This window comes from Lonchura striata, chromosome 20 (genome assembly GCF_046129695.1).
Source record: "Lonchura striata isolate bLonStr1 chromosome 20, bLonStr1.mat, whole genome shotgun sequence".
In the NCBI taxonomy this organism is placed as follows: domain Eukaryota; kingdom Metazoa; phylum Chordata; class Aves; order Passeriformes; family Estrildidae; genus Lonchura; species Lonchura striata.
In genome coordinates this window covers 4234620-4247797 of record NC_134622.1, presented here as the reverse complement: position 1 = coordinate 4247797, position 13178 = coordinate 4234620, and the positions used below count along the sequence as shown (strand labels likewise).

The 13178-nt window shown below is 44.7% G+C and overlaps 1 protein-coding gene across 1 annotated transcript in view; it reads left to right on the top strand.

Moving 5' to 3' along the window:
- LOC110482089 (sphingosine-1-phosphate transporter SPNS2) overlaps positions 1–13178 on the top strand; it is a 133604-nt gene that overhangs the window by 99760 nt on the left and 20666 nt on the right. The window contains exon 10 of the mRNA XM_021551033.2: positions 2881–2979. Within this exon, the coding sequence (XP_021406708.2) occupies positions 2881–2979 (99 nt within the window). The remainder of the gene's footprint in view (positions 1–2880; positions 2980–13178) is intronic.

The window sequence follows — 13178 nt, the reverse complement described above, 5'->3', positions numbered from 1 at the left end:
AGCAGAGGTTTGCAGAGCTGCTTGGTCAGCCACCCTGCCCATCCTCTGAACCTGGAATCAGGGATGAGCCAGGACAATCCCACAGGCTTCCTCCTTGGCTGCTGTGGCTCTCCCACCTCCAGTTTCTGTGGGATGTCCAAACCAGGCTGTGCATGGTTTGAATTTAGGTCTATTTTAGTATTGAAATGCCCATTTAGAGTTATAATTTACTTCTGTCTTCCAAGAACAGTAGATGTTTGCTACCAACTGCTTCCTGTCCATCAGAACAAAATGTTTTTTAAGTAGGGATAGGGTGGAGTATTTTTTGTTGGTTTTAGAGGCGCTGGTTTAAGCTTTTTTTTCTTTCCAATATGTTTTTCAGGGAGGTCGTATTCATTTGCTTGCTGCATGTTGGGTTTTTGCTTTGAGGGGGTGTTCGTCACTTGAATTCCAGACCAAATATACCAAGTTTTAGCACTTCATGGTGCTTCAACCATCACTAACTTCTTCAGTTAAGCTGGAAACTGTACTCCTACTTGCAAAACTGTGTTTGCATAATATATCTACACATGCAAAATTATGTCTAATATATGTGTGTATTCATGTGTATAAATATTTATATATGCATGCACACATATGATACAGGTATCATTACGATTTCTTCCTCTAAATAGCATCAATTCACTGCCACACCCTGAAAGTGGTAAATTTTTTGTAAATGTGCCATCTCTTTTGTCCTTTTGCTACAGAAATGGAGAGAATACAGAACCAGGCAGATTATTTTTTCCAGACTCGTTAACATAAACTTCACAGAAAGAAAAAATATTTCTATTCTAAATTTTGTGTTTCACATTTATGCACAGCTCTTGAATTAGGTAGAATTTCACTTTATCTACTCAGATGCCCTTTCCCAAAGAGATCTTTTAGAAAGTTTCTCCATTGGCCCTGTGTGAACTGGGCCAGGTGGGAAGAACGAAAATAACTCACTCTTAATTTTTTTTTCTTCTGTCTGGTCTATGCAGGTTGCATCCATTATCTGTCTCTTTGGGGAGTGGGAATGAATTGTGGGGCTCTCCTCCTGTTCACATGCTGACCTTCAGCACATTTCTGTGTCTCTAATGAAGTTTAGAGCTGATTTTCCTCTAGGGATTTCTCTCTTCAAGCCATGTTCTGAGTTACTGGATGCAAAAGGAAGGCAGGGCCTGACATCCACAGCTGGGCAGCTGCTCTGGATCTGAACATATCTTGCTCTTCTGTTGCACAAAGAAGTTGAACAGGGTGCCTGCTTAATACATGGCATGAAAGTGCATTAGCAGTGTGCATTTGCAGCTTTGTCAAACAGGGATGAAAGAACTGGCAGGTCATCTAAACACACATGGGAAACCCTAAGGAAAAGCATTTAAGCTAATTTTCCATATTTTCATATGGAAATGCATTTAATCTAATTTTCCATATTTTCATATTTTCCAATTTCCATGATTGGGAATTGTCTGTGCTTGGAACGAGATGATAATTTTAAATAGGCATCAGTTCTTTTTTAGTGTGGATTTTCTCAGTGCTCTTTATTTTGTTTCTGGTTTTATGATAATTCTTTCCACTGCAGACAGGGCAACTCCCCTTCCCTGTGAGGAATAGTTCAAGCACTGCTCTGTACTTTAGTCCTGTGCCCTGAGTGAGTTCTCCCTGCCAGTCAGTCCAGGTGAAGGATCCATGTATCTCTGGCTGGCGATGGGCCACTCCTGAAATGTCACATTTAATTAATAAATTACTTTGGAAAAGGATTGCAGGATCATGGCAAGGCAGGACATCTAAAGAAAGCCTGAAGACAGCCCATCAGAGAGAAAGTGGATAAATAAAAGGGATGATGGTCTCCAAAGGGCTGAACAAGAGTCATTCCTGTCAGAGGCACAGCAAAAGGCGCAGTGAGATCAGTGCTTCCAGGCAGAAACAATGCTCACTTGGATTTAGAGACCTATTGAATTCTTCATTACTTCCAGCCTTTAAATCAAGACAGAATCAATTCATAAACTGGGATATGTGGACTTGATGCATATGTCCTTAGCCAGAGTCTTTAACAATTTATGCAAGAGACAATTACTTCCTTCTGCCTCTAAAAAGTGTATTATAAAATTAAGGTCATTCCACAGGACAGGGGATTGCTGTTTTTTTTTTTTTTTTTAATTTTTTCATCCCCTTCTGTGGTTAGGGCTCTGTTATCTGTGAGCTCTAGTCCCTTCATGGGGAAGTAATTTGTGTTTTCCACTGCTCCTGTGTAATCTGACTGATTCTGCATGGCCTGGCTAAGGGTGTCATGTCCTATTAGAGGAGTGAAGACCAAAATACAATATCTTGGCCATGGAAAATTTTCCTAATGTGCCTTTGTCACTTTTCACAAATAGAATCACAATTTTTTGAGAAAAATGTAAAGTGGCTAGAGATGGAGTGGGAAGGGAGGATGTGTGACCATGACCTTTCATACTGATGTGGATTGCTGATAGTTGAGGAAACAAAATCACTTTTGTTACAGAATAAACCAAATATCCCAGGTTACAGCACAGTCCTTGACTGGAAGGCTGATGGTGTTGAGCAACTTTAAACTTCATTCTCCCCACCAGCAAAGTAAAATTAAGACTGAGGAGCAACAGCAAAGTGGGCAAAGCTGAGAGTGGAGCAGAGGGCAGAGCTTCATCCCTCAGCCCCTGCCAGCAGGAGACTCCAGAGCAGGAAGGGTATCTGAGGCTCCCAGTTGCCTGAACCAGCCATGGGCTGGCCAGTGCTTCTGTCTGGGTTGTCTGGTTTGTTTTGTGCTGCCCTGGGCATGAACTGAGCAGTACAAGGCAGATGGGCAGGTTCTTATTTCAGCTTCTTCACCTATTTTTGTTTCTTTCCCCTTCTTTGCAGTACGTGGTCATTCCAACTCGCCGTGCAACCGCAGTGGCCTTGCAGAGTTTCACTTCACACCTCCTGGGAGATGCTGGCAGTCCTTATCTCATTGGATTTGTAAGTGCTCACAGCAGGCTCTGGCAGGCTTTGCTCTTGTTTCCAAACTGCTCATCTGAAATGCCAGGTTAGATGCTGCTGGGAAGGAAGGCCTGTGTTTGTCAGCAGGATGGGAAGTGCCGCAGAGCAGCTCCACTTTTTTTATCTGGCTGGGTTGTTGTGAGCTGCAGTTCAAACCAGGGGGGACTGCTTGGGTGCATCTACCATAAACTTCCACATCTTTTTAACCTAAGGTGTTTATAAAGCTCACAGCTCTGGAAAGAGAGACTGTTCTTGCTGTGGTGTGGACATGGGGCCCATAGAAATTAGGTTGGAAGACAGTCATGTGTGTGTTTAGCTGTTAACTGATCTCAGAAACCAAATATCTGTTTATGGACAGCAACACACAGCTGTACCTGCATTATGTGATCGTAAATCTTAGAAGCACAGAATATTCTGGGATGGAATGGACTGACAAGGATCATCCAGTCCAGCCCCTGGCCCTGCACAGACACACGAACAATCCCCCCTGTGCCTGAGAGCACTGTCCAAATGCTCCTGGAGCTCTGGCAGCCTCGGGGCCATGGCCCTGCCCTGGGGAGCCTGGCAGTGCCCAGACAGGGGATTTTGTTAGTATTCCTTCCTGGGCTGTTCACTTTGGATTCCTTTCTGTGACTGCTTCAGTGGCTGGCCTTGGTCTGAGTGGAGATCTCCCTTCCTATGCCACCATTATCCTACTGCAGAACAGAACAAGAGACCCAGCTCCAAAATCTGGCAGTCAGGGAACATTCACAGTTGAAAAGAAAAGGCCTTGGAAATATAATAAGGAAAAGAAATCTGGATATACTGGGGAAATGTCTTGCTCCTTCAGTGGAGTTTGGTGCATGGAGTTTCAGAGATCACAGATCATAATTTATAAAATATAGTAGCTTCCACAGAAATCCATAAGTGATCCTTATGTATTGAAAGTGCTGCTTCCCAGGGATGTAACTGGGATCTTCCCTGGTCCCATCAGCTGAGAGACAGGACTTTAATGTGCTCCTCCAGCTCAGACACAGCTGCTGAGTGCTTTTTTAAGCATGTGGGGCTTTTTATTTTTTACAGCCATCATTGCTCATCTATTCATCCTGTAGACACCAATGTGTGTAGCTACACATATTAATTTATATATATTTAATTTTGTGAGTATATCTGCTCAAATATACGTCAGTGTTTACTTTTGAGTGGCAATGCTATGGCTGCTCTGTAGCCCTCTGAAGCACACAGGAGAAGGCAGATAGAGATAAGACTGAGAAGACCAGAGAAATGAGAAATGCCTCAAGAGAATAAAAATGCACAATTTAGCTTAACTCTTTATTTGCTTTGATGTTCTGGGTACCTGGGGAGAAGTAATCTTATTTTAGAAGTTATTTGAAGGTGGCAACAACAAAGGAATTGCAGGAGAGGCTGCTTCATGCAGGGCAGGTGATGTGGGGCATGTGGGAGAGAAGGAGCCAGGCAGGACAGGGGCTGGAGATGAAGGCAGGGCTGGGCAGGCCAGGCTGCCTCAGGTGACTTCTGCATGTTCATCCTTTTCCTTACAGAAGAGGGATGTCCAGGAGGAATACCTGGGGCCCTGAATGATTGCAATTATTCTTGAAAGTTGCCTGGGGCTCTTCAATGTCATAGATTAAAAATAAAAAGTCTTTGGTTGTAGAAATAATGTGCCTTGCCCTACTGGTATTCAGAGATCAAGCAAGTTGTGAGTTACTTAAGGATTCTTGGCTGAAATAAATATAGCCCCAATTTAATAGCTGCATTAGGCTTTCTTTATACTGGGAAATTATTCATTATTATTTTGAATTCTCCTTTTCTAATGCTGTAATTGTTGGGCAGTTGTGATGTGGGAGGAGGTGATGCAGGTCCAAGGCTCTGTGCAGAAGAGGAGTGAGGCACTCATGCCATGAAAGGAGCCAGCATCCCTTTGTGCAGCCTCTTTTCTGGCTGCCCTGATTCATCCTCCCTCTGCTACCAGGACTGAAAGGTCAGCTACAGCTCCACATAACACAGGCAAACAAATACTATTTAAAGTGAAAGGACAGCCAACTTCTGTACCAGAGCTAAAGCAAGCACTGAACCTGGGCATTAAAAACCACAGGAACTGTCCAGTTTCAGTGCAGGATGGAGAAACCCATGTAGCACTGAAACCCTACCTGGGCAGGCTGCAGAAGGGGCTCAGATTCTGACCAGGATTTTCAAGGCAGTCTGTGAGGGCTGAGTAACCTACTCCTGCTGGATTTAAGGGAAATTTGGGAACCTGATTCTCACAGTCCTTCTGGGAATCCTCAGCTCCCGCTGCTGTGACTCCAGACTCTTCACAAAGCAGACCAAGAGCAGGGGGAAGGTTCTGAAGGAGAGCAGCAGAAGGCCCTGGGGGTGTCCAAGGAAGGATTGGATGTGGCACTCGGTGCTCTGGTCTGGTTTACAACCTGATATTCAGTCACAGGTTGGACTTCATCATCTCAGGGATCTTTTCCAACCTTAATGATTCTGTGAGCTGCAATAACAGGCAAGCTCAGAATGGGTGAAACTCAGCCCCCTGATCACTTGGGTTCACCTGGGATCCTGGAGCTCTGCTGTGCCTTCCAACTGCTTACAGAATTCTCCTGAAGTTCCCTCACTAAATGATCAGAGCTTTAATCAAACTTGGCTGGAATCCTACATGGTTTAGGTGAGTTTATAGTGAGACTCCCTCTAACAATGCTCTTAATAAAGAACTGGAGACCCTTGTCCTTGTAGGACGGAGCTGTGGCAGGCAGTTATCTCTGCAGGATACCAATAAATGTAGTATTGATCTTAAAATCCCCATGTGGAACACAGAAGGTGCTGATCAGCCACAGCCTCAGGTGTGCAGTTGCTGCTGTGCTCTGTGGTGTGTCCTGAGAGCTCAAGGTGACATTCTATAACTTCATCCCATTCCCGATCGGGAGCACTGAATCTCCTTTAACCACCCAAAGCAGCAAATACACATTAGTGCTTAAAAGCTAAGTGGCAGGGAGCACATATGTGTGGCTATTTTTCATGTCTCTGTAAATATTGATAACTTTTATTATGGTAAAAAGGCTTAAGATTGACTTACAAAGGAGTTATGCAAATGCAGCTTTAGGGTGGCAGTTGTAATTTGCATAAAGCTTTACTACATGGCAAGCTCTGAGATCATTTACTGTAAATCAGCACTGCCTGTTCATTTCCAAATAAGAATGCCAAGAAGGCATTGCTGCAGAAGTTCAGTGGATGAGACAGCTTTTATTCCTAGAGAGCTGTACTTTTTTCAGGATCCTTGTGATAACCAACCTGTAGTTTAAATAACTCCTTTTTAACACCTCCAGAGTTACTCCAAGCTTTATTGTTGAGGCAGTAGGTGAGAAATCTCACCTGCTCAGTGCATTGCACCCAAGTATGTGTAGTACTTTTGTCTTTGACCACTCCCACTATGCAGACACGATTGCTGGAGCACAGAAGTGTGAAGAGAAATGCCCCAAATCCCACCATTAATGTTGACTATCAGATAAAGGTCTTCAACTGCTGCCCAAACAGCATTTCAGACTCAGAAGAGCAAGTGGAAGGCAGTGACAGCAGCATGTGAAATAGTTAACTCTTCTCAGGCTGCATCACAACTCCAGCTCTTTGTATCACTAATTCTGGTTTGATCTTGGTTACCCTTTAAAATAAAACAACTGTCAGTCCTTGCTCCTGTGTCCATCTGTGCACAGGCATGAACCTGTTTTCCCTGCTCAGGGTTTACATCATCCTTCTTGTGTCCCCCTCCACTTCCTGACTGCTCTCCTGCTTCTGGAAAGCTGAATACAGGCAGAAGGAGGGTTTTCTTTCAAGGCTGTGACTTGGGATTTTTTCTTTCCTTCCTCCAGGTTTGTCATTTGCTGAGCACTTTGCTCTTCCACCCTTGCCTTGCCTCTGCCTGTGAGACCCACAGGACCTGGTGCAGGCAGTGCTGTCCCTGTGTGCCAGGCAGGTGCTGTGTGGGCACACACTGTCCTCACTGCCCTGCTGCTGGCTGCTCTCCTGTTCACTTAAACTCCCTCTCATCTTCTCTGTGCAGCGGTTCAGAAGGTCTGAGGATGAAATCTCTATCTCCTTGTCACCTGGAGATCTTTATCTCCTTGCCACCTGGCAACATCAGCCTGTGAGGAGGATGTTCTGAAGTGCCAGAGATAGCTCTCCTCCACCAGCACCTTTTGATGAGCTAAAACCTACTCCCTGAACTCCTCTGATGGTGGTTCCCATCTTTCCTGCCTTCCTGGGCTGTCTCAGTTTTACTGGAGGGACACCACCTCCAGCCACTCCCTGCCAGCTGGGCTGTGGGAGCCTTGGCACCCTTCACTTTTCTCCCTCTCCAGCTTTCCTCTGAGCAGGCTGATAAACCTAATGAGCTATTTAAGCAGCAAGAATACTAATGACCTTCCTTTAGCAAGTAGTTAGTAGAGCAGTGTTAATTATCCCTGGTGTCAGGGCAAGCAGATCAGCGTTTCATTAGGGGCAAGGCAAGAAAAACTGTAGTAAATGCAGCAATTAAGATACTTTTTAATGAAAGTTCTACCTGGAGGTGCAGATTTCACAGGGTCTTGGCCCAGTTTGAAACAGCCTTTTTGTTGATTTGGTTTGAAGGTTTTTACCTCACCAAGTGTATCTGTATAGAATGTAGCTCTATGTGTAAAGACTTGCCTGCCTGAGAAAACAGAACTCATGTATTATGGTTTAAAATTCATATTTTATGATTTTAAATGCTATGGCTGCTTCAGAGTTGGACATGCTTACTCTGGAAGGACACTTTTTCCAGTTTAGTTTGCTAGACTAAAACAGGCCACAGCCCACTGGGAGTCAAATCCACTTCTGTCTGACTTAAAACAGGGTATTGCAGTAAAGTGGATGGTTGGGATGTGCTGCTGCAGTCTGGGTGTTGTGTCCCTGGGTGACCCATCCAGCCATTCCTCACACATGGCCCATGAGGTGCCTGCTGGGGTCCTGTCCTTCCTGCCTCCTCCTAAGAGATGAGCTCAAGGTCAAAAAGGCAGTAATGTCCTGAAACAAAAATGTGCAAAATACTCTCCTGGCATCACTCTCTGTTATTCCACTGCTCTTGTGGGGTTGAGGATGGAACAGAGGCCTCTGTCTTGTGGCCTTTTGCAGCATGTTCTAATATAGTGAATATGAGTCTGTATAAGCAGCATCTCCCATCACCTGAGAGAGTTGGCAGATGAAATGTGATCCACATTTATGGTTTTTACTTTATTTCCTTTACCAAGTCCCAGCTGCCTGACAGGTGTGGTGTGACCCTGGTGGCATCACTCCTCCTGTAGAGCTCTTTCCCCACGTTCATGCTTGTGCATGACCCACACTGGGTGGGTGAAATGGAACTTGGCTTTACTAGTCTGAACATCCACTGTGCTTGCCAGGGAAATAATCTGAGGGTGAGAGCCTCCAGCCCCTCCTCCTTATTACCTGTTTCTTCAAGCAATAACTTTAGGTTGAGGATTTCTCTGGTCCTGAGTAATTAAAAGTCTTTTTCATAGTGCACTGAAAGGCTAAATTTTTGACATAGCTGTCAGCTGTAAAATAAAAAGACCATTAACCACCTGGAGACCAGTCCTCATGGGATTGATCTCCTCGCTGCAACAAGCTAACAAGCTTCCCACTCCTGATGAGTCAGGAACAGATAAAATTTAAGTTTGCCAGTAAAATACCAAAGTACTTCCCATCCCTAAAATGCTCTGTGCCAAGGGTTCCCAGCCTACTTTGGTATTTTTTCAGAGTTCTGTGCATCTGTCATGTTCATGACTTTGTTAGATGTTCAGGTTCTCAGTATTTTTGATAAATGCTTAATGTAGGTGAAAGTAACTCATTAGAGAAAGCCCAGAAATCCAAAGCAGGTCGTTGTTGCATTCAAGTACTTCAGACTGTCTAATCTGCTCTGTCACTGCTCTGTGCACTGAAAACCTCCTGAAATAAATGTTTTCTTCCTCTGAGCTCCCAAGATGGCAGTTTTCATGGTGCTGAGCACCTTTCAGCATGTGTGCAGATTCTCTTCCACACAAGGACTCGTGGGATATAGCAACAGATCTCAGGGAAGGGGCCCTGCCAGGAGAGGTGGGGACAGGGATGCTGCTCAAGGTGCTGTGCCACAGACCTGTTCCTACATGGGAATGGCTCCCCCATCCCTACAGGTTCTGCCTGGGCCCTGTCATGGGAGTTCCTTCACATTCCCCATGCTATGAGGCATCTCTCTTGGGATCAGAGAGAGTCTAGTCTTAACTTAGAAAATCCCTGGGCAGACCAGAGCAGAGAAGAATGGCTTGAAGAAAAGAGACTTCCAACCCTCTCCAGGGCAAATGGGGCAGATATTGCTCTGATGTGCCAAGTCCATGTCCTGGCACAGCAAGCAGCATCCCTGTGGAGTATCTTAATTTACTGTAGCCTTTTTCAAGGCAGCACCATGTATTTCATGCAGCCTCGTCATCCTGGGAAGGGGAAAATATCATTAAAAAACATGTTTACTTCCTCTTATTATAAAGTTTTCCTCATGCTATTTAGTACAGTGTAAACTCTTCTGCTCCCCTGGAGGCCCAGAAAATTGTTTACTTTACAAAATCCCTCCTTTTTTGCTTTCTCAGCTTCATATGTATTCATATTCCATTTTTTAGAAAATTGAAGAAACCTTTCACGTTCACACTGACTTCAGAGTGGGTGGATCTCAAACCATTGTGGGGTTACAGGGAATACTGTGTTAAGGAACTGTACTGAAATGATCAGCCAGGGAAAACCTGTCTTGTATCAAACTGGTAGTCATGAAAATCAGATATTTTTGCCAGAAATACCCTTCTTATGTAGCAGGATTTGTGCCCAAGTGGCAGCATCAGAAATTTAGAGAAGCCAATTGCAGAGGAATTGAGATATTGACTCAGCAACAGTGAGAGAGGAAATGAAATGGTGATTTCGGAGATGTTGTTACCATTACACTGTAATTAATAAATCAGTTAATTTACCCACCCAGACTGTTCAGGAGAGACAGAACATGGAATCCAGATGCCTTCCTTGGGCTTCAGCCCACCTTGGCATCTACTGTAGCCATGGCCTGTCCCCAGTTCCAAAGCACACAGCACACTCTTCCCAAGGAAGTAATGAAGTTTCCCTTTGTTCCTCTGTTGTCTCCTGCTCTCAGATGGAGACAGAGCTGGGGATTTGGGGCTGGGATGGTGCCCATTGTTGGTTCTCCAGCCAGCAGGAGCTCTCTCCAGCTGGACTCCATCCAGGGGGCTGCCACCAGCTGAGCACACGCTGTGTTCTGCTGTAAAAACACCTCAAGCTGGGGTTTATTTAGCAAAGTCATTCCTCTTGGTCTGAGCCCTGTGCTGCACAGCGAGGGAGGAGATGTGAACTTTTCACAGCTAGGCTGGTATCAAAGGCTTGTGATTAGACTGCAGAGCAGCAACAGGACTTCCCTCTTGATTTTCCACCCCCACGTTCTGCATAGATGTTTTGAAGCTTTTTGGCACCTCCCAGCTGGAGGAACAAAGGAAGGAATCCCACACATGACTGTGCTGCAGAGCTGGCACCCGCCACGCACAGCCCCTGCAGTTTGTTCCTCATGTAAGAGAGAAGACACAAAAAAGTATGCTTGGTTGGGTCTTGCCAAATCAGAGTTGGCCAGCTCAGGATGCTGTCATTGCAAGGAAAACCCAAAACTGGCAGTACAGAGCAGAGCATTTGGCAAACGGTGTGTCATTCTTGGAGCCTAGGTCTGTAATTATGTCCTGTGTCCTCTTGAGAGGAGATGCCAAAGTTCCAGCCTGAGCAGGTGGTTTGGAACAAACTAACAGAGAACAGCAACTGCTAACAGCAAAAACATATATGTGGACTGATAAAATTCTCTAGTTTAGAGACGAAGACACCGGGGAGCAAATTCTATGGAACCTGGGTGAGGAAGCCCAGCAGCTTGGTGGAAAGAATTATACCTTGAAAGGGAGGAAAGACATTTTTTTCTAAACTGTGCATTTACAGAATGTGCTTGGTTAAAAATGAAAAATACAGCAGATTTAATAATAACATGATTTGTTGCTATAAAAGGTCAACACAGTGCATTAGAAGGGAAGGTGGGGGACAAAATGCATTGGGAGATTTATTTTTTGGAGACCTTACACTTTCAAAGCTGTTTTTTAGCCTAGAATATCATGTCATCCATGGAGAAAGCAATCAGGAGTACCTGCATGGCCATTCATCCTCTGCTGCTGACTTACCATGTCAATTTGTCAAGTGATTTATTGTCTGGTCCTTTTAGAGAATAATTGTATCCATTCCCAAAAATGAAAAGTGGTTTAGAATGTCTAGATTTCTGTTTTAGAATATCCTCAACTCTGGCTATTGCAGCCTGACAGAGACATTGACTCAATGCCAAATTCTGGTTCATAATGAAGAGTAAGGGAAGTGTTTGGAATTAAGGTGTCTGGATACCAAAGGGAATTAATGACCAGCTGATGTCCCCGTCTGCTGGATGCAGAGCACATTCTGCTGCTTTCCTGGGGGTGCATCCTTTTCACATTCAAGTCTTGTTGCTGTTTTTAAACAAATCTCTCCAACTAGTGGTCACTTTATTTGCCTTGAGTCTCACATGAGAATTGTTTGTAACACTCTTGTTTTTCTTCATGTGTTTTACACTGTTAATAAAGTTCTTTTTGAGAGGACTAGAACTCTTCTATATCCCAAACACTGAAATTTTCTCCTCATCCTTTCTAGGGCAGGGCATGAAACAGACAAATCAGGCTAAAACCCTTCAATTCTTTCTGTAGTTACACTCTTCCAGTGTTGATTCACTCCCCCTTATTTGAGAGGGCTCCATCCTGTAGGACAGTCCTCAGCTCCAGCATGTGCAGAGGTGTCACCTCCAGCACTGGGCTGGCAGCTCCTTCTTTCCATCCCTCCCCAGGGGCCAGGCTGAGCTGTGACAGGGCATAAACCACTGAGACCTCCAGTGCTGCAGAGTCTCCCTGCTCAAACACACCCAGTGTTCTTCTGAGTCCCCATGAGCATCATCCTTCTGGGACCTTCTGTTGTGCTTGGCTCTGCTGAGGCATCTCCTCACACACATTTACCTTCCAGGTCTCTGCAGAGTGTGAGTTGGTGATTTCTCCTGCATGGGACAGTTCTTTTCAATGTCAAGAATTAAGCCTTGAATGTCAGAACTTGCTTGTAGGTTGTGTTTGACTCCAGCTTTCCCATAACCAGTAATGTGGCAATTTTGAAGTTGCTGCACAAACTTTGACTATTTCTGGAGCTGATTTGCACGTGTGCACAGCAGTAGGATTTTATGTGGCAAATTCCCTGCAGTCTTTTGGTATAAATTAGTGTTTCTCCCCCAACAAAAGGTCATGGATAAAAAACAGAGCTGGACATTTAAATACCCAATGCCTTGAGGCCCACCCCAACTGCTGCTTCCTCTCTGTTGAGTAAAGTTTTTTCCTGGGCAGTAAATATTAAAATGTAGAAGTTTTAGCTACAGACATGCTTTACATTTTACTGAGTTCTAGCAAAAGCTCTTCATAACGAGCTAAAGAGTGTTGTTGCATGTCTCTGCTCCTTTGTGTAGGTGTAAATAATTTTGTTTGCTTTCATGTAATGATGCTTTTTGGTTGTCAGAAGGTGCAGATTGCCTTAATTCATAAATTTGGTGGTGTGCAGTGCCACCACAGCCCCATATCTGAGCCTGGCACAGAGCCATGTCTTGCACACAATTACACTTCAGGCTTGGGAGGTTGGAAGAAGGAATGAGCCCCATACCTCAGACATGGGCATAAACCCCCCCACATTCAAGTTTTGTTTCCCCAAATCAGATGGGATCTCTGGTTTTTTTGCTCTTTGGAAAACATTTCCCCCTTCCCACTCAGTACACAGAAGTGGAATTTAATACCTCCCTTTGCTGAAAAGTAGATCAGGTGTGGGAGTAAGCAGGACCTGATAGGAATTGCAGAAGATTGATCACCCCCTCACCCCCTGAGCAGCACCAGCATGGCCCTGCTGGCTCCCCACGGAGTTTGTGCAGTACTGCAAGGTCAGACACCCACAGATGCTGTCACTGACACAGCCTGGGAGAACATGGAAAGGGCTGTGGGAATAATATTAGATCAGGCCAGAAGAGTGACAGTGAGTGGAGAACCCCTGCCAAGCCTCAG